Source organism: Haemaphysalis longicornis, unplaced genomic scaffold, assembly GCF_048455015.1.
Source record: "Haemaphysalis longicornis isolate Haplotype H1 unplaced genomic scaffold, Haemaphysalis longicornis Haplotype H1 scaffold_5, whole genome shotgun sequence".
Classification (NCBI taxonomy): domain Eukaryota; kingdom Metazoa; phylum Arthropoda; class Arachnida; order Ixodida; family Ixodidae; genus Haemaphysalis; species Haemaphysalis longicornis.
In genome coordinates, this window is record NW_027526385.1 from 72,876,503 (window position 1) to 72,900,796 (window position 24,294).

At 47.8% G+C, this 24,294-nt stretch overlaps 1 protein-coding gene across 4 annotated transcripts in view; it reads left to right on the forward strand.

The window, feature by feature from the left end:
* The first annotated feature begins 351 nt into the window (after nt 1-351).
* LOC144138432 (voltage-dependent T-type calcium channel subunit alpha-1G-like) overlaps nt 352-24,294 on the forward strand; it is an 82,430-nt gene continuing 58,487 nt past the window's right edge. For 2 of the 4 annotated variants that reach the window (XM_077670707.1, XM_077670706.1), the window contains exons 1-9: nt 352-615; nt 2,423-2,695; nt 12,199-12,240; nt 13,881-14,166; nt 14,824-14,916; nt 18,268-18,476; nt 19,394-19,602; nt 21,461-21,697; nt 23,610-23,894. In XM_077670707.1, coding sequence (XP_077526833.1) covers nt 389-615; nt 2,423-2,695; nt 12,199-12,240; nt 13,881-14,166; nt 14,824-14,916; nt 18,268-18,476; nt 19,394-19,602; nt 21,461-21,697; nt 23,610-23,894 — 1,861 coding nt within the window. In that variant the 5' untranslated portion in view covers nt 352-388. The remainder of the gene's footprint in view (nt 616-2,422; nt 2,696-12,198; nt 12,241-13,880; nt 14,167-14,823; nt 14,917-18,267; nt 18,477-19,393; nt 19,603-21,460; nt 21,698-23,609; nt 23,895-24,294) is intronic. The other 2 variants (XM_077670709.1, XM_077670708.1) reach the window with 1 other exon arrangement.

The window sequence follows — 24,294 nt, forward strand, 5'->3', positions numbered from 1 at the left end:
TGTCATCTTGGTACTATCGCGCTCACTATGAGCTGCACCGCTGATCAGTATTCAGCGCTTTTTACAACCTTTGTTTGGTACCCGGGGTTAAAGACCAAGTGCGCATTAGGACCACAACGTCCTAATGAATCAAGCCTTATACTAACGTATATAACCATAGCCATTCTTTTGACGATATAATCGTGTGAATAATAATGAGCAGTGTAGGTAATAGTGAGCGTGATATTAAATAGACCTTGTACGCCTTCATCAACGCTGTGGTCGTCATTTCGTCCCCAATTTGTCTTGCGATCGCTCTATTGCCAAACCCTTACATTGCGATGTGTGCGATGCTCCTTGACCACGAATCTTCCTGCCTTCGTGGAGCACGTGGTTCGAGCGTGTGAGCATGCTGGTGATCCTGCTCAACTGCGTGACGCTGGGCATGTACCAGCCTTGCGCGGACGACGGTTGTGTGTCGACCCGCTGCCGACTGCTCCAGGTCTTCGACGACCTCATCTTCGCCTTCTTCGCCATCGAGATGTGCATCAAGGTGATCGCCATGGGCATGCTGGGGCGGAACGCCTACCTCGCGGAGGCCTGGAACCGCCTCGACTTCTTCATCGTCATCGCCGGGTGAGTGAGGCGGGCTGCGGTAGTAGACAGTTTTAGTTGAGCGTACGCAGAGAGTTGCGCGCGCACGTAGGGGCAGCACATCGCCCGCAGCGAAGTTCTCGCGAAGAACCAGTTTTAGTTGACCGCACGCAGAAGTTGGTGCGTGGATAAACCAGTAGCGCGGACATGCGCGCTTTGTGTGTCATGCAGCACCACTGAACGCCAGATTGGCGAACGAAACATGTGGTTGCCGGCCAGCGCCAGACGTAAACTTAGCCAGAAGAAGCCGTAAACCAGTTTGGGGGGAGACGCCGTTCCTTTGTTCCTTTCGTTCACGGGCGAGAGAGACCGGAAAGAGGAAGGGAGGGGCCTCGCACACGGACCGCAAAGCCCGCAAAACCCGCAACGCAAGAATCCAAAACTTGCGGGCGCACGCAGAGCGCGCGGCCGCCGCTTACGTAATGCGCATGAGCCCTCGCGCCTCCGCAAGTTCTTTGCACGCGCAGAGCTGCTGCGTGCGCTCAACTAAAACTGTCTAGTGGTGGAGCTGGGGCATTCGGCCGAAAGGCAGACCTTTTGCCGGTGGGTTCAAGCTGTCCTGGATGCACAGCAAGTACTGGTCTCTAGGACCGAGACCAGCGAGGTGTCACTGGGCCTCCCGGACTACAGAACCACACCCATTTCTTAAAAAGTATAGACAGTGCAAAAACAACGAAATACAAGAAGGAGAGTACGGACACGCGCAGTGCTGTGTGTGTGTCCGTACTCTCGTTCTTGTGTTTGGTGGTTCTTACTCTGTGTCTTTTTAGAACGTACGAACTCGCCCAATCTTCTGTTTAAACATCCACTTCCCATGCTGAACAAGTTTTTCACTGCCACCACTACTACATTCAAACCTCGTTATAATGAAGTAGTATCGGGGAGTAATTTAGTTCGTTATATTCGATATTCGTTGTAACAGCAGAGCTAAAAATTGGTTCAAACCAATCGGCAATCTGGCTTCCGCTAAAATCCTTGATACAAAAACGCCTTATTTTAGTCCTCGAAAGTGGGCCCCACGGGTCAGTTCTTACCTTAAAGGTTACACCTGAGCCAAGAGCAACCCAAACGCATGTGTGAGAACCCACAATGGCGCGGCAACATCACATAGAATTTGGCGAAGTCACAGAGTGCTGCAAGCATCAATTTCACAACGCAGTTTTGTATGCTTTGGGGTCTCTTGTTTCCTCTGTGTGTGTGCAGGTGGAGTTTTAACAACGAAGCTGTTTAAGTTAGAGCTTGGTCCGGTGGCGTTAGCAAAAAATGCAGAGAAAGAAAACTACACCCTCTGTAAAGGGTGCACCACCGCAGATAGGAAACTATAACAGTGAAGCCGGCTTTGCGTCTGCTCCAGTGTGGGCACAAGCGGCGTGTGCGTATCCGCATCCGCGCCCCTTACTACGCCATTTTAAACGTCAATGTGTTTCTAAAGCGCAAAAAAGTAACGCCATTTGCATTACTAGTGGTGCAACTTAAGGGCGAAGAAACAGCGGAGCTCGGGTTGCACCAAGCTTCTTTACCCCTGGCATCCGCTGTCAGTGTTGGCTACCGGCTAAACTTGGCCTCACACCTAAACACTTAGCCTAGCCAAGCACGAACATCACAAAACATAGTATAACTTAGCGAAGCCTAGCAAAACCTTAGCAAAACCGGAAGAAGCTAGGTCGACCCCTAGCTCTGCTGTTTCTCCAGCCTTGCAGCACTAGTGTAAGCTACGCCAGTATTTTTCGGCACAATATCGCAACTTTGCAAGCTCGCTGAACATCCGACGTCCTATCGAATGCCCCAGGGCCCTGGAGTACGTTCTCGACGTGGGCAACATCAACCTGTCGGCGATCCGGACGATCCGAGTGCTGCGCCCCCTGCGTGCCATCAACCGCATACCGAGCATGCGCATCCTGGTCATGCTCCTGCTGGACACCCTCCCCATGCTCGGCAACGTCCTCCTGCTGTGCTTCTTCGTCTTCTTCATCTTCGGCATTGTGGGCGTCCAGCTGTGGGCGGGGCTGCTCCGGCAGCGATGCTACCTCGTGCTGCCCGACGACAACATCTCCATTCCAAGGTGCGTACGCTCTGCACGCCACATCTCTCTCTCTCTCAATCCGCATACTTGTCCAATAAATGAAAGAGGTGCTTGACTTTTGGATTGCCACACTGCGACACGATGCGCATGACTAGTATATTTCGATTCGTGGCATTCAAACAGGTTCGCAGAACAGACACATACACGCACCCACCCACCCACACACCCACACACACACACACACACATGCACCCACCCACCCCCCACACACACGCGCGCGCGCGCGCGCGCAAATGCACTAAACTCGCTCTTCGAGGGATTGACTTCATGTACAATCAGAAAAATTGTTAAAAAACGTGCGTGCGTGCCAGCCTATGCACATAACGGTAGCTTCCGGTGTATTCGCCAGCTCATGTTCGGCGGATGATGACCGAAGCTCACGAGGCTGACTTTGTGCATTCGATCCCTCCAGTGATTCGCCAGGGCGCTGATTATGATCGGCATTATCGTAAGCTGCTGCTCTGTGCATAGGCTGGCACCTCTTTCTGCGTTGTTGTTAATTCATCCGACGACTGTACGTGCACATATCATTCACAAACTACTCTAAATTGAAACGCATTAGGAATAGTGGTACTGGAGTGTTTATTCTGGGTTCAGGGTTGGTTTGTACATCTTTGCGACGAAGTGGAACTCCGCACTCGTGTTGGACGCCCGACAGAGGCAATATAATCTTGATACGTTTTTTTGGCTAGATTTTTAGTTGAACCAAGCGCTCATGCTGTGTATTTTTTCCTTATTCAATGACCGGCACATTCGAAATATTGCGTTTATAAATTACTTTATTACATACTCCGGCCTCCTCCCTCCTAGCTCACATATCTGGCGACAAGGAAAATTCCTCTAACTCACGAAGAACCATTGTTAGGCAATGCGCCTCTGTTTTGTTAAGGTGTACAGCTCCCATCGTAATAAAGCCTGGCTAAGCACAGCCACAATTTCGGATCCTTTAGTAGCTAACAGTGGCACCTTACTTGCAAGAATATCGAATAGCTGTGTAAGAAAGACGGTAAATCCAGGTAGTTCGTGCTGTCTACTATTAGTGCTAAGTTGAGGAGAAAATTGCTCTGATGTTTCCCTCGGGCACATGTTTACAGCTGCGCTTAACGCTAGATTACGCAAACGACGAGAGTACTTCAAGCGCTGCTGTAGGCGTCGTCGCTGGCGAAAACCATATAACACCTCGAGCTAACCTGATTACTGGTCATCGTTGAAGTATTTTGTACCAGATCTTAGGACATACGCCCTCCATGCCAATAGTTTCGCCAAATTACAAATGTTTAAAAGGGAGGCACTAACATTTAAATGCACCTGCTAAAAAAGCTTCGCTGTGCCTCAAAGATGCAGGCAACCAATGATGGCACCAGAAAAAAACAAAATGCTAATAATCTTCGCTCAGTCTGGAAGAGGCAGGCCACCAGTGCTGGCGTCAGAAAAAAATAAAAGATTAGGTTATTCTCAAACTAATCCGGAACTTCATAGACGTCGGGCAGAGCCCGTCATGTCACTGTGCGCGTAGACTGGTACAAAGCTTCGCCCTGGCGTGCAGTTGACAGCGTAGCGTCGTGACATAAATGACGTTGAAGGGTGCTGAGAAAATCGGGAGACAAGCTAGTTCAGTAAATGCAAGACCGCGCATAGAGAGCTGACGCATTAACGCTCCTTTTACCATGGCTGGAAGCCAGTTATTAGGTTTCTGGAGGCGACAGAGTAGGTAGCGTTAATAAACTTTTCGTGGACGCTTAGGAACACATCATGTGCTTTTCATACTATTTTCAGTCCGCTTCGCGTGCCTACCTTTCTTTACATGCCCTGATAGTGTGTTTTACTGCGGGTTCACCGCCACTAGGTTGGTGCTTTTTTTTTTTTCTTTGGTCAAATGCTAGCTAAAAAAAGATACCTTTTGCCTGCTAGACCTGTATCCCCCTTTATTGCTTTCCCCAACAATAGTTTCGAATTTCCTGTGAAATAGTCCAATCGCCCGTCGAATTCATTGCATAATTTACCTTCAACTTCTGTAGTCAGTGCTCAGTGGGCACTAAACAAGGGAGGAAATTTTTCGCCTAGAACCAAAACCCTAAATTAACCCAGAAAAACCGGCGTCTTTACTTCAACGGCCATAATTTCGCAGTTTTAGTGCTGTCTCCTGTAGAGTATACGGCCAACGCATCCTGAAAAAAGACACAATCCGCCATAAATGCTCTGAGGTTGAAACGCTTGCTCGCTCGCGATATGTAACACTTACGGTCCAGACATTACTGACCTTTACAATTAGGCTTGCCGCAGTAGTTCACAGGGCATTTCCTCGGTAGTGGCTGTTGCAATATCCTCTTGTGACAGTGTCATGTGTCCTGAACCTATTACAAGAAAGGTTCTGCACTCAAAACACATCTTTACAAGCCGGACATTCACTATGTTTTGCGTTGCCTTTTGCGGACAAATTGAACTAAAAACTTATACCTCCCGAGTTGCGTTGAGTGAAGCCAGCAATTTTCGCAACTTTTCTCATATTCGGATTTCAGGTTACTCACGTAATGGATTTTAAAGCGGCGCTATCGTTGCAAATTGACGTTGCAATGGTTGTTTCAGTGAATAGCAACATCAATCGATGCATCTCAGTCGATGCAACTGCTCATAATAACTCGCGCCTGTGCAAACCGGAGAAGCGCGTAGAATTTCATAAAGCCGCCAATAGTGAACATATTCAGCTTGAAATTGTCCTTCGTCTGGCCACCATAGCAATGAAAGGTAATCGCGCGCATGTTACCGGAAAGTAACTATATCTCTTGCTCTAAAGCACTAACTCTAAATAAAGCTGCGATACGCCCCAACCCTATAAATAAATTATAAGTAGCCAGAATTTTATTAAATAAATTACGTCGAATATTATATAGCATCTTGAAAAATGTGTCCGTGTCATCTTGTTCAACTATGCAGTAGGGTGTGCCGATGTTTTATAGGCAGAGTATAGATAAATAGCGAACAGAATGGTCACAGCAATAGGGCACTCATTTCTTAAACACTCATTTAATCCTGAGCGATAAAAGCGGTGTTATAACACCGCTTTTCTGTACTATTTCTCAGACATTTATGTAGTATTTCTGTACCAGTTATGTACTATTTATGTACTATTCTCTACCATTTTCTGTACTATGGTACAGAAAATAGTCCATTTTCCCAACCACAGTACCGAAAATGGACCAGATTTAACACTGCCAAACCTAGTTATCACACGCGAAAGCAAAGACTATGCATACAGTGTTTCGTGAAAGTTTGACTTCAGATTTTGCCGCCTGCCGTCTAGATATGTCTACTGGATGATTGGATTCATCCTTCCGCGGGCGTGAAGAGCACTCACAGACAGCCAAACCGGCGCGCCACCGATGGCGAGGCTGAGGAACCAAGCGCCGGCAAAGCAACGCTTTCGTGCGCGTACATCGAGTGGTTCTCCAGAAATCGTTTCTGTAAACTCAGCCACCGCAGTGTTTTCTGGATATCAGTCGTTCAACCCTCTCCTAGTCACGTGGTCCGATTGCGCTGAAACGCACCCGCAGGCAGCCAATCCGCCGCTGGGCGATAAGGTACAGGCGAAGCGGCCGTTTCACCTTCACTTAGTCACGTGGTACCACAGAGGCGCCGGCGGCTGGAGATCACTGCGACGCGATTAATGACCTTGATAGATGTAGCGCATTAGAGATTTCGCTCTAAAATAGTTTGTGCAAAAACAGGAGGGCACAGAGCAATACAGCGGAACGTGCGCTAAGGTGTTCTGTAAATTGAAACAAGAGCCGACTAGCTCTTCAACAAGTTTTGAGAGATGAGCGGGAACAGGCCGATTGAGGCGGATTTCCATTCCTTGAGTTTTCCTTGGAGGAAAAGTAAACTTTTTGGAAGTAATTAGGCTTAAAACATGCCGGTAATTCCTATCTATGCTGCCATAGCCTTTGCAACCTACGACAGCGCTACATGAAATGTGCTTAACTTGCTTGGTATACAGTTGTTAATTCTGAGCTTTTTAAGAAATGTGTAACACTGATGGCACGTATTTGCACCGATACATTTCAATTGTTTCTGACCCTATTACCTTTTATTTTTAGTACTGAATGCCTTCCTAGCGCAAGCATAAACACTTTTTCCTCTCCAGTCCCTGACGTCACAGATCTTCAGCGCTGTATTCGCGCTGGCCTTAAGACAAAATATGGCCCGTAATATTTTGCTATTCCTTCTCACAAAGTTACAGGAATCTAATTTCGCTCCTGCATTTCCCACTCTTGTTTGCGGTCGTCTTTCTCCGCGTCTTTGAGCAAACAAGACAACAAATGTAAACAGTCTTGCAGTTTATCGAAAAACCTAACTCGGAATTTCAGATCCTTCGGCGGGCTTCGTCAAGGTTAAAAAGCAACATTTCTGTTGCATTTCTTTTCCCCCAAATTACCCGGAAACAATGTTTTCAGCCTCGCGCTGCCAAATTGCTCACACCTGCCATTCCTCCCTTTTCTCAGGCGAAATGGAGCTTATGCTTGCTTCCTTGGCGTTCCATAAATAGCCGCGTTATTTTAAATAAATTGCTCACGGGCGATGCAGCAAGAAACTGACGCTTTTTTCCCGTTTTCAAACCGAAAAAGAAAGAAACGAACAGTAACATCAGGCGAACCTCATTTGAGCAAGTGATTTACGCCGAGTGCTGGAGAAAATTGTGCTCCACCGCAAGTTTACCGCCCGAGGCGTTCAGCGGCAGGGCTGCATGTGTGGTCTTCTTGGAGCATCCGAGCGGCTGTTATCGTCGTGCATTCTTTTCGGGCTCTTGCTCTCTTCAACGAGGCTTTGTGCCCGTGGGCCAGGTGCAACAGCGAGTCGTAACCGGCAGGCTTTTGGGTTGAGGTGGGGATAAGAAACAGCCGCCTTGGAAGAAAGCAAGCGCCCGCGCTCCCGTGTCCGAGGCGAGGACATCAACAGGCACTATGTAATCTGCCGGCACCTTAGAGACAGTGAGAAGCCATCTTTGAAGTTGCTCCTTTCAAACGAGCAGTAGCTGGCTTTCAGCTACTTCCAACTGCCGGGACAGAGAAGTCGGTAACGTGCGACTGACGTAGCCACTGACCCGTCAAAAGAACGAAAACGGTTGCGAAGAAAAAGTGGGCTCGCGTGAGAATGCGCAGGCTTTCCTTTTTATCTGGAAGGCGTTCCATCTGCCCAGTGGCCGGTGGCGAAATGTTCGCCGCTTTTGCGGAGTAGTTGCGCAGGAAGGCTTTTAACCGGCATCACCTCCAAGAAAAATTCGAAAGCCTCCGTCGCTTCATCATCAATCCCTTCACGATTCTTTTTTTATCAAACTAGTACTACTGGTACGTTGTTCCGTTGTTAGGAGTAGGTGTGGTTAAACGGAAGGACTTGATCGGCGCGAGGTGCGAGACAGCGTGTGTTCACGAGGCTTTATTACCTTGGGGTTGACGTTCGGCCACACGGGCTGCATCTCTTCCCGTCCCTCCCTTCGTCTCCCGCCGTGTGGAAGCTGCTGCTGCGGTGGCCGCCAGCCGCTGTTATAATTCCCCGGGGCGTGAAGTATGTATCTGGCGTGAGGTGCGCTCATTACATCGGCGGGCTTCCAGGGCGGTTGCTATAGTAATCTGGCCGGCGGATTGCACCAGCGCACGGCCACCGACATTGCTCGTGGGGATCGGGCGTAGGTAGGGAGCAAACACCCCCTAGGCAAGAAAGCATCCGTGTAGTCTTCGCAGCATTGTCGCCACACTTGCAGTCGTTCCGACGTACCTGGCAGCTAAGAAGGAAGGCAAGCTACCGAAGGAAGTCCGGACTTTATCTTTTTGTCACTGAAAAAGATAGCAGGGATTCAACGGCTTTCTGGTACCTAGAAGGTGTTACCACAGCCCAGTCGTTGCTGCGATGCTTCTGCTCCCGTTAACTGCAAGCCAGCAGCAGCGAGGTTTCAGTATTTGTGCTTCGCACGCGCCATTATCAACAGAAATCAAAGCGCCGGTTTACCTTCCCCTGAAAGTGGCTAATTGAGGGTGGACTGTGCAGTGGTTGTTACACCGAGGTTATTATCGTACGAAAAAGAAAGGAACGTAGTAGAGAGAAACAACAAGGCCTGCTGGTGCCTCGGTGGTGGAGTCTTGTCACGGAGAGCCCGTATCGCCGGCCGGGCCATGTGTGTGTTTGCCTGTGTGGGAACGACGGGCCATCTCCGCGAACTACGCGGCGATCTGCTAACGAGCTCTCGTCCGCGCTCTGGGCAGAGCCGTTTGCGCGGTCCTGGCCAGCGTCGTAGAGCAGACCACGCGCGTTGTGAAGGAACCCGCGGCTGCTTCCTGGAAGTGGAGACGCGAGACACGCGGGCGCCGAAAGACGCGCCGGAAATTATTCAGTTATGTCCGACTCTTTCTTTGTAAACGCACTAGTCTTTCTTGGGCTACCTAAACGCCAATATTTTGGTCTGTCTGTTCGTGTCCGACTGTGACTGGATTCAGCCACCCGGTAAAAAAAATTAGTTGACAAGAAGTATATATGAGCAAAATCGCTCCAAAATTGGTTATACATGTTCACTTTTGCAGCGCCAACAATACATGCACCGGCGTGGTCGAGGCATGATATCAGTACATAGCCGACAGAAGCAACTTTCTAGTAATTAGGAACGTACGTTACATGGTTTTTATGATAGCACAGGAGAAAAAATGGGTGCAGCAAAGCTCAGCTAACCTTGGATATGCAAAGCAAAAGCTTGGCTTAGTCTGGTTGAGCTTTGGTTTCGCTTGGTTAACCTTTGATGTAGCTGTATTGCCTACCACGGCTCAACGTTGTTCGGTCATGTGCAACGCTCACAGGAGGAGACCCGCCTCGCTTTCATTCGCGGCGAACGCGCTGTTCCTCATCGCCGTGCGCAAGTTGAGTCACGTAGCCTGAGACGACCCAGCGGCGCATGCGTGGGAGGCGGCGGGGTTGGTCGGCTGCCGGTCAGCTGAGCGCCCGCAAACACGGCGGCCGCCGCCGCCGCTAGCTGAGCAGAACGACTGAAAACGGGACCTTGTGCGCAGCGCCGAAAGCGGGCCCGGCGAATCACGCGATGCTCTTCAAGAGGTGTGTCGCAGAAGGTGTGTCTGCGGCACATCCCCTGGACAAACAAACCACTGGATGAAAGTAGTAAAGCTTTGCTTTTCAAAAAGGAACCGTTAAAACATTGAGGGTAGTTAAGCGATCCTCCACCAGATGGGGCACTAGCAGTGTCAAAAACATACAAAATGAATAAAATTGAGGAAATCAGAATTGCTTGTGCTATGGGAGGAGCAAAAGGGGCGGGAAAGAGCCTGATTGGTGGAGAGCGGAGAGCGTGTGACGTTGTGGGGGCGGCAAAAGAGTATCGTCTTTGGACGACATCTCAGCAAAGCAAGCAGATACGCGGTAATTTTTAATGGTCGCAGTTGTGACGCAGAGTTTTGGTTTGGGCTAGTTGGTGTCGCTGATCCATAGCTTCGTGTAGCGCAAGAAATGGATGAGCCCAGAAACACTTTTGCATCTTGCCCGTTACATCATCCTGTGCTCCTCCGTTTTACGCGGTACACGAAGTTAAGGAACGCAGATGTGACGAGTGCGTGCCGCCTAGTGTGAAAGGTTGGGCAAAAATCAAGCTTGAGGCACAGCAAGAGAGGTTTTCGTTACGTCGTTCTCGACTAAGTCCGCTTTTCTCCGAGAAAGATAAAACCGGAAAAACTAACCTCGGCGCCGATTTTCTGAGAAATCAACTTTACGCCGCAGACGCTCTAAAGGGTTCCAAACAAATTTGAACGAAAAGCAATGTCCATTTTTAGGTGGTGGTAAGGAAGAAGAGGATGATGATGATGGTTGTGATGAAGACGATGAATTGTTTAGTGATAGAGTACTTTAGCAAACAGGCTTGCCTATTTTTCGTGTTCTAGAAGCACTCCAAACACGTTCAAAACGAATTCGGAAGAACAAAAAATTCTTGCGATCTGATTACCGACGTAAACGTTATTAATATTGTACTGTAATTGTGGTAGGCATGCAATGAGTACGCAACACAACTGGCACACGTGATATCAGGAGAAAGAAGGTGTCCGGTCTTGTTGCAAATGAGCCGCTCCAGAGCCAGGAGTTTCTGGAGTGCGTTTTGATGGCGCTTTTGAGACTACCAAGCTGCGCGGGCGCCTTTTGGTCTCGAGACGACGTGCACGGTAATATTCGAGCGCCCATTCCCATGATCGTGCGGGGTTTTCGCCAGCAGTGCAATTCCGGTTGTGTGACAGATTTGCGCTGACGATTTGAATTCAATTCACCATTCGCCCTTGTCGGCACACTGCCCTCCAGCCCATTTTAGCCGAAATTTCTCACACAGACAACTCCCCGTAAGAGGCCAAGTAAGGCAAGAATTTTAGCCGCGTTAAGATGTTTCAGGCCCTTTTAGCTAGCGCACACCATTTTATCATCTCACTCGCCTCTTCCTAAATACGCGTGGAACTGGAGCTGGTGAGTTCTACTAGGCTTCTGACCGGGTGGCAGGCTCTAGTCAAATGCCACTTCCGCTGGATAGACGAGGCTTTCTCGGCACCGCAGTGTGGTGCTTAAAGCCACAACGGAATTTGCTGTGAAGTGCATCAGTTCATCAGAATAAGTGTTTTGTACAAAATACATCGCTCTGTGAGAAAGTTGAAATTTGGTGAATGCTGTGAGCATAGTTTTGAGTGTTGTTGAAGATTATAAACTTTACCTCAGCAAGACCTGGTCAACGAGGTAAAGTTACGGAAAAAACAAGCAGCACTTGCCATTCAAAGCAACGGTGTGCTGTCTTGCCTGGCCAAGCCATGCATCTCTAAGGCAGGTCAGTGAATGGCTATACGGGGCAAAGTCAAGGCCGTAGAAAATGCGGGCCACCTAGTGTCTATGCTAGGCTGAGCTAGACAACGCAAGGTCAGACAAAAGAAACAGTTTGGGTGAGACGGGAGAATCCAGGCAGCGCCATTTTATGCAAATATGGCAAGACCATGGGCGACTGAACACTGAACTAGGTAAGGCTTGGCCTAACCACTCAAAGAAAGACGACGCAAACCTGATCCTGAGAGAGAGAGAGAAGTTCAATAAAAGAAGGTGCCCCTAGTGCGGGGCTTCGGCTGTGGAGCTGAGGGACCCCTCTTCCCGTTCAGTCAGCTGTCGCGGCGTTTAGGGATTGCTTCGGCCAGCCACTCCTCTCACTAGAGAAGGTGGCGTGAGGTTAGGCGGGAAGGCAGAATTAGTTGACCAGTTCGAACTGTGCCGGGCAAGGAGCGTTTCTTTCTCAAATGCCCGAAGCTCAACGTCCCCCTTTCCCCCCACCCTCTGAGTAAAAGAAGGACAGTATTTGCGGGTTGTGATCCGATATCGCGCAGCGTCTCGAGCGGCGACTGAGCGCTTCGCCGGTCGGCCTCCCCTCTGTTTTCAGATTGGCTCGCAGTACGTCTCACTCTCCCTCTTTGCAGGAATCTGAGCCCGTATTACGCAGACAGGGTCAGAGTTTTTAAGTAAGCAGCGTTCCTCTTTCTCTCACTCGCTGTCGGCCATCTAACCCGCCCGTACGCGCGTGTGGATGCTTTGCGCTGCGGCTGTGGCCTCTCGCCGCCTGTGGCGCTGCTTACCGCCCCGCACTTCACAGGCAGCGGCTGCATGAAGTGCCTCATCGCATCCATTTGCTCCAACTAATGGACTGGCAAATTCTTTCCTCCATGACTGGCAAGGAGATGGCATTTTAGAGGCTGCGCTGTATGACTGACATTGCATGCATTTACATATCGATGTGGTAGGCGCATGGCTGTTGAACAGTTGGCGTTTGCAAGTGGTTCCCGAGTATGTTTATGTTACCGCTTTGTCGAATTTTCAGGCCACGCCAAAGGTTTATGGTCCACAAAACTTTAAAAGAAAAGCGCTAAGTTTAGGTGTGACCAAATTATTTTATGACAGTAGAAAATGAAGCTGTTTGGTCCAGCTTCCTGGTATAAAACGTTCAGCCTCGCTTGAGAGGTGAGCTTGTACTCTGAATTTTTTTAGTAGCCTATGCACCTTTGGCGTGGCCTAAAAACTTTTGGCAAAGGCGGAACCTATTAGACCATATGTGCTTGGTTTTGCCTTTTCATAACAAAAACTTGGGTGGTTCATGCTACCGAGAATGAATATATGCGTATTGTAGAGTCAGTCAACGATCACGTGGAGCAGAATGTGATAAGAAAGGCTAAATTAGGCATTAAATATTTGTGCAATTTTGGTATCACTCGCTTCTTAAACTCTCGGTCAGTGTTCTGATCTCCTTACTTGATGAGCTGAATAACATCGCTTATTGCTACTAATCAATTTGTACGTTGCACCATAAACGTTCTTATAGTTTCTGGAACACGGGAAGGAAATCTCTTATCTGTGTGTGCTCAATTACGATTTAATTTTACTGGTGGTAGGCAACGGTTAACATGAGCCTAGAAAAAAAAATGTTTTTTTTTCGACAACTATTCGAAGTTTTTACGGCACCAGGGCTGAAATCACAGCTGTCCAAACTTCATCACTGTAGCGATATCCCTGCAGCGAAATCGCCCCAGCGATATCTTTATAGATATATCGCGGCAGTGATTTCGCTCCAGTGATACCGCTGTGTTGATGAAGGCTGTGCTTACCACCTTCAAAATTTCGACGCGCACAATATTCACTACCATGCGAGTTAAAACTGCAGCTTTGCAGTTGAGAACACACCGAAAATGAGGTGGCTCTGCTTATCCCGTGCAGTAATTAACAAATGAAATGCGATCACGCAAATATGAACCAAAACACACAAATGTCGTGATTTCTTCCCATGAAAGTCAAATTGACGCGTGGCTTAATTGCAGTAACAAACTTGTTAAAAGCGGCTGTTCAAATCTAATAATAACGCGCCATTATTTGACCTCAAGGGACATTATTTTTCAATTATGCGTGTTCTGGTTCATTTTTCGTGCTCGCTTTTCATTTGTCTGACTTTGCGTGCATCGGGGCCCAAGGATATCTTTCTTCCTCTACTGACGGTGCTTCTCTGCTCCCGTTTCTCCTCCTTTTCCTTCCCCCTATCACCGCCATCATCATCTTCCTCATCTTTTTCCTGCCTCTTCCTGCTCCCGCTGCTCCCCCTCATCGCTGCCGACAGTCCCATTTCGTCGTACTACCAGGGCTTGGACGCCGAGAAGGACTTCATCTGCAGCACGGACAAGGACAACGGCATGCACCGGTGCAACGGCCTGCCTCCACTGGTGTTGCCCACGGGCCTCGTGTGCAACATGTCGGCTCAGCCGCACAGCGCGAACGCTCCCACCAACGTGTCCTGCGTCAACTGGAACCAGTACTACACCAACTGCACCGCGGGAGACAAGAACCCTTTCCAGGGGTCCATCTCCTTCGACAATATCGGCCTAGCCTGGGTCGCCATCTTCTTGGTAAGCCCCACGCCCTAGCGCTTCGCCCCGGGAGTTAACGCATGAAGTGACTAGTGAGCAAATTCGACAACATATTCGTCGACCGTGACCGTGAAGAGCAGAAACAAAAGGTTCAGTGCAAAGCAATTCTGGCACCGTGACATGAAGATTGCGTTCTAAGGCAAAGGGCGTAGGTACCATTTGTAAACATAGTGCCTACTCTATTAACAAAACTCAATGTGGCTAAGGCTTCACTTTTACAAAAACACCTAACATTATAAAGAAATGTAAATTCTACGTTTAATATAAAGCTGAACTATGATTTATTGAAGTCACCGGGACTCGCGAATTAATTGAAGATTTTGGTAAATAAGCGACTTCGCAAAATCCAGGCAGTATTAGGCCCACGGGCTCCTGGGGGGGGGGGGGGGTCCAAATACGCTCAATAATTGGGTAATTTCCCAAAATCTAATTATGTAACTAAAATCCAGGTTCAGGTGTATGGAAACAAAGCAGCCACACCAAATTATACGAGTTCGAGTGGGTGGCGTAATGTATCTTATGACCTTGTTATAAAACTGAGAAAACATGAGAGACTGTAAATATGCACAAAGTGGTTATAATGTGGGCTAGTCATTGCATCTCTCTCATTATTTGTGTTTTTTCCTCTCTTCGCAGGTGATTAGCCTGGAGGGCTGGTCCGACATCATGTACTATGTACAGGACGCACATTCCTTTTGGGACTGGATCTATTTCGTGCTGCTCATTGTGGTGAGGGTCTGGACGATTAGAAATGTGCACATGATAAAAGCCATCCTCCATCATCGTAGTGAAGTATTGTATTGGCGTTCATGGCCGCATGATGTAGGATGGCGTGCTTGATGGCGCCGTTAATGATGCCATCGAGTCAAATATGAGGAATATAGAACAGAAACGATGACGACACGAAAAGAACAGGCAACACGCAGGTGGTAACTTGCCACTAACTTAGTTCACAGCGGACAAATTTATCAAACCAGACTTGCTATAACAGCCAGCTAGAGCATGCTCAACAAAAACTTGACAGTTTGCATTTTTCCTGCTCGTGTCAGCAGTCAAGATGAACTAACGCAAACGGGAATGTTTTGTCCGAACCCGCTCTAACATTAAAAAGCGCTCTTTTTCTTCACAGCGTTGTTTACTGTAAATGTAAAATGTAACGATTTCAAAAGGCCCAACGTTTATTGCAAAAAGAGGTTCCATGACGCATTCTAGAAAAATTCCAATGGCTATGGTAGAGCGTTACGATGGTAATGCGAAGGGTCAAAGTCCCTAGAAACGTTATACGTTAAACACAACCAGAACATGGTGTATAGTTCCTTCTGGTGTACACTCCCCCCCTCCCCCCCTCGAAGGTAAAAACAGAACAATTTTATTAAACATGCATGTTCCATACATAGCGACTCAACATCTCAAAACATTAAACACTGTTAAGCAACGTGCGTGAATAAATTTTGGTGGCATGCGAATTTGACCGTTCAGCATGAAAGAGTTGTAACAGCAAATAACCGCGTTTGAAACTTTTTTTAGCGTACCTCCCCTTGTTCGTCAGCAATCTTTACATGAGAGTGCGTTTGTGGTCTATTTTATCTAATTAAAAACGGCGACGGAACTTAGCTGGTTATTCATAAATTGAGTAAGAACAATATTCGCCTATGGGAGAGCTGGCGGCCATGATAGAAAAACGAGCACCTTAGAACGGCGGCGCCATCTGGCGTATTCAGATTGGAACGAGCGATGCCGGTTCGCAGGCGGGCGCAACCACACGCGGCGGAAGACCAGGGCCCGTTTGCCCGTACGTATAAGTTCCCGAATAAGTTCCCGCTTACGAATAAGACGAGAATAAGTCGAAGTCGGCCACGGAAAATAAGCCAGCTGCCAGAAAACCCGACGGGAACGCTACGTTAACCGAGCGTTCATATCGGTTTCGGGCAAACGACTTATTACCAAGAGAGCGCCAAAGTCGTAGTTGAGAACTTATTCCCACACTTATCGCGTTCGGGCGAACGGGCCCAGAAATCTTTTTCGTCCCCTGTTTAGAATTATCACGAAGGATCTCTTCACATGAGATACTGTTTGTAATAAAATAACCACCCTCCCGCGAACCTCATCGCGCATTTAGTTTTGGGTACGCCAGGTGGCGCCAGTGTTCTAGAACAGTAATTTTTTCATCATTGCGGTTTGCTCTTCGACGAGCTAAAATAGTATTACAGAATAGTCGCGATAATTCAGACTCGAAGAGACCCCAGGATTTTATTCGAATTATCAGTAGTGTAAATAATCAGACGTTGTCTAAATAATACTCTGAGGAACATACCAACTCCTGCTGTAAAAAAGAAACATTCATATTTATTTATTAACACAACATTTGCACACAGTAGGGAAATGCCATTCACCATTTGATCAAAAAACAATGTATGACTGCTTTGTCTCTGAAAGAGACCTCAAAACAAAGTTGTAGATGCCATCAAGGCCAGCCAGTCCACTGCGAAAGTTTTCTGTACTGCTCTAGCACTTGCGGTTCTCATAAATATGCTGAAAATATTCAAATGTGCAGACAGAAGCGGCAAACGCGGCAGATATTTTCTGCCAAGGACAAGCAACAAGTAAGAATTAATCGAATTCATGCAATGACGCGTTTTGAATTAAGTGGCTTTAAAATACATTGATAACATAGCGAGCGAACCAAAATTTTGCAATTTGTTTGAATTAACCAAAAGTTCGATTTATCTGTGTTTCAATTATCGCTAGTTTATTGAAATTTGATTTTTAAATAGGCAGGCAGGTGCCGTCAACGTTCTTGGTGTTAAAGGGGTCATGCAAACAAAATCAAAGTTTGTTTTGTTTGGAAGATTTGGTCTTATAACGCCCCCAGCGCTTGTACGGCAGCAAACGATCTGAGAAATTAATCAATTTAAGTTAAAATTTTGATTGTCCCGCCAAATCGCTGTTTTCGTTACGTCTGCGATGACGAAACAAGGACAGGTCTTCAAGCCAACGCTGATGCGCTGTCTAGCCTGCAGCGGACTGCAGAGCTTTGTTTACCATCAGCCCTCCTAGATGGCACCACCATATGTCGCCGGACAGCTGCCTGCCTTTTCTTCATTTTAACCGTATTTGCACCTGCCTTGTTTTTTTTGCGGTAGGTAGTAATCGTTTGGTGAAACGTGGGGTATGCTGGACAAACAGGGTCAGGTAAGACAATGTCGCTTACGCCAATCGCCCAGTGTCGTGTGAGACAACTCCAAAGAGCCAGACTAATGTGCAACTATAACAAGCATAGTACGCGCCGTACCAGCAGCAGTACGCACTGGTCCTTCAATGTTTACCTGTACTTTCGTAACTTCCAATGTTTGCTCCACCATTCTTACTGCTATAAAATGATTATGTGTTACATTTAAGCGAAAATAGCTCGCTCTGCAAGCTTATAAGCCGTGCCTAACTTGCGTTTGCTTTTGCCGGCCTCAGCCAATCGCACGGCTGTACATATTACATCATGTTCTAGTGCGGTAAATGAGCCAGTGAGTCACATGGCCATTTCCTTTATTTCTAATTATGTAGCTTATTTCAGCGAAGTTGATGTTAAAAATGGTGTCACAATGATTCTAACAAGGCAATCTCTCTACTGAAGCGAACTTGTGTTGTGTCTGCATGGCCCCTTTAAAGAAGATACCACAAAATGTGACCTTCGTGTTTCAACTAGCAAACATGTTACCCTATTACTATGTTATCCTAACGCGGACGAATAAGTGGTTTGCTCAGAAGGTTTTAAAGACGCTAGTCTATTTTAACGGTAATATCTGCACTATTAAGCCTTATCCTCCCCATTATCTTGCATTTCCATGGCCATGAGCATGGTCTATGCATATGGCAGTGGGAGATGGATAGATCATAATCATTCACGGGAGAAAAATTATCATAGAAGTAGACCATGACTCGTTCCCCTCACTGGAATGGCAGATCATGATCGCTTGCCCCCACTACCTCACAGGAGAGATGATGACGCAATGTCATCTGCTCCTCGCGCTGCTGTAAAGGAGAGCATGAAAGCACACCCATCGCCTGCTATTCCCCGCTTCGCAGATCGGGTCGTTCTTCATGATCAACCTGTGCCTGGTAGTGATTGCGACGCAGTTCTCGGAGACCAAGAAACGTGAAATGGAGCGCATGCGACTGGAGCGCGCCCGCTACCACTCCAGCTCCACGCTGGCCTCCACGTCCGTGTCAGACTCCGGCTGCTACACGCAGATCATCAAATACCTCACCCACCTGGGCAGGAGGGCCAAGCGGAGGTGAGAAGAATTTAGGAGCCCCCTTTTGCGGCCATTTCAACTAAATGTCCATTTCGAACGAAATCGAACGATTACCCATTTCAAACAAATACCCATTTCAAATGAGTACCCATTTATCAAGAATACGTATTTTGAATGAATGCCCATCCGCAGGAATACCCATTCTAAACGAGCACTCATTTTAAACAAATACCCCTTTTAAAGGAATCCCCATTTCTCAGGAATACTTTTTTTGAATGAATGCCCGTTACGAACGGTAACCCATTTGTCAAGAATACGTGTTTTGAATGAATACCCATTTCTAAAGAATGTTCATTTCGCGCGAATACTCATTTCAAACGATCACCCATTTGAAACGAACGCCAATTTTAAACTGATACCCATTTTTAATGAATACCTACTTCTCAAGAATACCGATTTCGAACGAATACCTATTTCGAACGGTAACCCACTTCACAAGAGTACTCAAATACCCATACCGCACAAAACGCGGGTCCAGAACCTAGTGAAACCATTTTCTAAGAGCTGTATTTAGAGAACGCTGTTACCTCAGTGCTAACACTAAATAAATCGAAGCACAATCTCATTAATATGCAAAATAGTAAAGCTGGAGGTAAAGTAATGATAGCGTTAACTAAAGATACAGGGACAGATAAATATTGATTTAAGGCTAGAACCTTGTCTTGGTTGTGGTAAATGTCTTTCAAGTAAATAACCCCGCGGAAATATCACTTGTTATCCCCCGGTACCGTGAATGTGCACCAAAGAATGTTCCAAAGGTCTGTGCTTGACAGTTCCGGTAAACAATTTTTTCAGCAGCCGGAACCGAAACGGAGCTTTTTCATAGCAATAACGGCATCTAGACGGCACCGTGTGGGAAGGCTCGTAAAACTTAGCCTTCGTTAAAAACTGCGCAGGTTTCTAAGGTGGTACAGGCGGCGGAAACGTCGCCGACTGCCGCTGCCCCGCAGTCGCCCGGAAGCGCAGCTCGCGGAGAGACCGGAAGCCGTTGGCTCGCCGATCTCCGTGGGCGCTCTGCCCCCCACCCAGTCGTCGGGCCCGCCACGCCTCATGGCCAACGACTGCCCCCTGGACGACGAAGACGATCACAGCCGCTGCTCGACCGGTGCTTCAGCATTTCTTAAGGCTAAAGCTCTATTTGTCCCATTATGCGAAAAACCCGCCTTCTTGTTCGTTCTTCGGTACAAAGAACGGCTGACACTGTAGGGTTAAAAAATGGCTGCGGCTTGGCTCAGCTAACCCAGGATATGCAAAGAAAAAGCTTCGTTTAGCCTGGTTGAGTCTTGGTTTCATTTGTTTAACCTTTGATTTCGCTGCAATTACTAAACTTAGGTGAGGCAGCTCGCCGGGTGACATCCGCGGGGTGGTTAGACGCCGCTTGCCGACGGCTCAAAGCCTCCCGCTCCCGCGCAACGCTCAGAGAAGACGTCCCGGCCTCGCTATCATCTATGGCGAAGCTCGCACTGACTAGGCGAGTGCGACAATCCTCTTAACCAGGCTCGCGGTGAGTCACATGATCAGGTGGCGACCCAGCTGCGGAGAGCGCATGCGCCAAGCCGGCGGCAGCGGTTAGCGCACGTGGCGGCGGCGGAGCTCGGGACAGCGAGTCACCTGATGCGTTGCCAAGGCTACAGCGCAGCTGCGGTCAAATGAAGGTCAAATTGCTGGCGATGGCGAAACTCGGCTTGGCTAGGTTAGTAAAGATTTGATTAAAAAAATCACACATGAATTGAACCCGGGTCTTCAGACTAGGAGCCAAGTGCCTGAGCATGGTGCTAACTCAAAAACCAGGGGTAGGGTTGAAAAAATCAGCCTGGTGCGGGCTGCCTGACAGGTGAACGTGATAACATGGGATGAGAACATGTGTGTGAACAGAACATGAGTAGAACGATAGAACTTCCCCTGAGGCATCCAACTTTGCGGGAATGACGTGTGAATTGTGGCCTGTAAAAATAATGCGCGTCAAAAGACGGATATACGAAAGCGAAGATATATAGGCGCGAACACGATGTAGCAGAAAAGAAGTTTGATCATAATGTCATCATCTTTATTTATGGTATTGTGACGACGTTCAACATGCTCACATCCCCTCACGGCAATGGTTGTGGCGCCGCAATTTATCTGCAGCGAAGTATGGCAAAGACAGAATACAAATTTGGGGGATTGACAGGAAAATTCATTTGCGACTTTATCAGATTTCGTTTTTAATAACTATCTCTAACAATTGAAAGAAGATTAGGTGGCGGTGGGTATTGTGTTTTAGCAGCGCAGTAGAAAAGAAACGTGGCGACGTCGGCTCCGACATCAGCAGAGATGGAGATAGAGAGAGAGAAAGAGTCAGAGAGAAACTTTACTGGGCAAAAAAAAAGCCCACAGGTTGGATTCCTCATTTCAAGATAGCGTTTGAGCTTGCTGCCTTCTCCAATCGTTCCACCAGCTGATTTTGAGTTTGTAGCTGAAGCTTGTCAGTTCTTTCTCCCACTTCTCATGGAGAGGTTGGGGATTGGGTCAGCTTTTGTATTCTGATCGAAGGGACACACCATGGGATGGAGGGTGGAGATCTCATTGCCGTTTGCCAAGGTGTGGCTGACACCTGGGCAGACATTTCGACAAGTGAGGGACCGCGTTCGTTTGCAAAAGCCTCAGTTGGTACTCTTGGTCCTTAGTGAGTTCGGTAGGAAACGCTATTTATTTTTATTGAGGAGCCATAAGTATATATTAAGATCAGTATAGAGAGAAAACAATAATTAGAAATTATACATATATAAGGCAATAATACAATTTGCACACTTCGAAGTTGCCATTGGCAGTAACAAATGGGACCGAGTATGTTATTGCATAGACAAAGCAATTCTACAAGAATATTTATAAGTTTGTTTCAAAACTGATAACTCAAGTTCAGTCCATTCACGTAACGTACTAATCCTCCTAATGTACTCATTCTCATCCTCCTACTTCCGCAGAATCACGATCATCGTCGGTCACGCCGTCTTCGTCATCGTCGGCGGCCTCTCTGCCGGCGATGTCTGAAGCGTACGAAGAAGCGGTGGCGCCAACGACGGTGACGGAGCGGTGCCACATGCTGGTCGTGCCACCACACGCCAGCCCCGAGACGTCGGATGTCGACCTGGCTGCCTCACCCAGGCGGCCCACGTGCCTCAGGGTCGCCACATCGGGCACGTGCCTATCCGGCCAACAAGGTTCCCCCTTTGCCTTCTTCTTATCACTATCACCACTAAATGCTTATCTGTCTTATCAAACACAAAAAGTGACCGTCGCTGTCGTCGGCGTCGGCGTCAACACAAATGTTACCAAATGACAACCTCTGTAAAGAATAAATTCAAAGATTTCACAGGTTTTATTTCCTCGGAAGTACGAGGAGGCAGGCTGGGACTAGAGGCTACAAAGCCTGACAGAGGCCCCAGCCCCCTTTGGTACAGTACAATGAAGAAGCAAAATCAAACAAGCTGGAAACTTCAATGTTTGAGTAATCAAAAATACAAGTAACATGTAGAGCAACATGTAAAAACTTTACCATTCCTTTCTAAGGAAATTTTAGAGAAGCGCGAAAGCTTTTTCACGTCGAAAGTGCGTCCGAACCTTCGCTCAAAGTGCGTCCATTCCATCATCAAACCTTCAAAGACCCAAAGCGAAAACGAAGAACGAACCCACGCGACCAGTTTTGGTTCACTAAGTAAACGCATCTACGAAGGATCTAAATGTATACCGATACGTGGTTTATGAGGTAAAGTTATACTATCATACTCCTTGCCGCTTTCCGTGGACATGCAGCTAAAGGACGTTTTAGGACCATGGGCTTGTCCCAAACGTGCTTTACGGGCTACCAAAGCTCTGATAGAGTACCTGCAACACACAGGTCTAGACCAGTCGCCGTTAATAACTCGCCGTTTATGTACGCATCAACTTCTTCAACATCATCGCCATCATCTTCATCACGTCATCAACTGGCGTAGCAAGTTAGGCATTTTAGCCCAGCTAACATCGCCAGACTTCATTAAAGATCGCTATCTCTCTCTCTCTCCTTCTTCATGAGCCATGCGTGAGCTGTTTTGTCAAGAACCGTTTCTTTTTCGCGATTTTCAAGTGACCGCTTTGACGGGATGGACGCCCGGTTTCACTCACGCGCCGTGTGTCGAAAGATCTTATCAAAGCTTTCCGGTCTACCAACCGGTCTATGGGGAAATTTTACGGGACGCCATCAGTAGCAGAGAGCTTTCGCTTTAAAAATAAATAAATAAATCCACAGAGGCTTATGTCAGGTCTGCTGAGCATGGGTCTACTGAGCAACTACCAAGTTTGCCCATCGCCAACAGACGAAGAAACGAAAGCGAAGAGAAGCAAGCACATTGTAGCAGTAAAGAGGTAGTTGATAATCGTGGGCTTCTGCCTCCAAAGCACGTGAGCAGGCATAAGTTCCCGAGGAATTTTGCGTTTGCAGACTTAAAAGATACATATGAAAAGCTAGCCATAAAAGTTTTGCTTAAAAAGTTGCGTGGGGGCTGAGTGTCTAGGTGCCTCACGTGCCACTGGCCTTGGCTAGTGTCATAGATCCCCTGTTAAGGAGAATACTGCCGCTGTAGCCCGGTGAAAGTACGCGTTTGTACGATGCTTTTGCTATTAAAGAGATCCCGCAACACTTCCGGTAAACGAGTTCGCTCTTTCCGTCGCATCTGGAAGCCCTGCGAAAGCTATAGTTATTGCAAGAACGGAGCGGCACTGGGTCATTTACTCGTCGCAGGAGACCTGTCTTCTGTTCCTGCTTTGCGTTTGTTTTTTATAAAGTGCCTATCGGAAGCGTTTATTTCTGCAACTGAAAAGAGGCGGGCCAATAGCTCCTGCACTGTTTAATGGCGTAATTTCAGCGCTTGATGGACACCAAGACCGGGAACGAGAGAAAATTCTTTTGGGCAAGTTTTCAGGCCATCTGATGGACGTAGAGCAGTAATTTTTGGCTGAGGTACTTTGCGGCCCCTATTTTAGGCATGGGTGGGTTTGTTGATTTAGAAAAAAAGTTAAAAGAAGGAGTTGCAGGGCCCCTTTAACATGGCCCATTCGAACCTAATCTTATTCCGCTCTGTTCGCAACGCGCAGGACCGGGCACGCCACAGGTGCTGGCCGAGCAGCCAAGCAGCACGAGAGCGAGTACGGTGAAAACCGTCTGCCTCCAAGCCCCACCGACGCCGGAAGGAACAGAGCTGCGGCCGCTGGGCTCCGCCGCCAGTGGCTCGTCGTCGTCCCACCATCTGCCGACGTCCACTGCGGCCACGCTCACCTGCGCCGAGCTGCTCGCCTTCAGCGGGGCCCAAAGTGCTGCGCTGGCTGCTAGCTTTGCCAGCAACTTTGCCATGCATCGGTTCTACTCAACTCTGAGCAAAGGTATTATCTTGGGACACTTTAAGAACGGCAATATCTCATGGAGTGTATCACTCCACGGAAGTGAAAGTCCCGGATTGAAACGCGCGCGCGCGTTTTTGGAACGAGATTGCGCATAATGCGTACCATCACGTTCTTTTTTACGCGTACTTCTTTTTGTCATCGCTGCCGAATTCACAAGCAGATTAAGTGCGAGAAATTACAGAAACGGCTGTAGTCACGTTCAAAATACCAGCAGTAAGGTACATTTTGTCCCGCGCGGAGTAACAGCCGGCTGCGGTGATAAGGCGAAGCTGCAACTTCCGTTGTCGTTCTTAAGTTGTCCCCGAGTATAGTTACAGCGAAGATGACAGGCCCCGCTCGAAAATGGGACCAATGGACCTCTCTAATTAATTAAAAATTG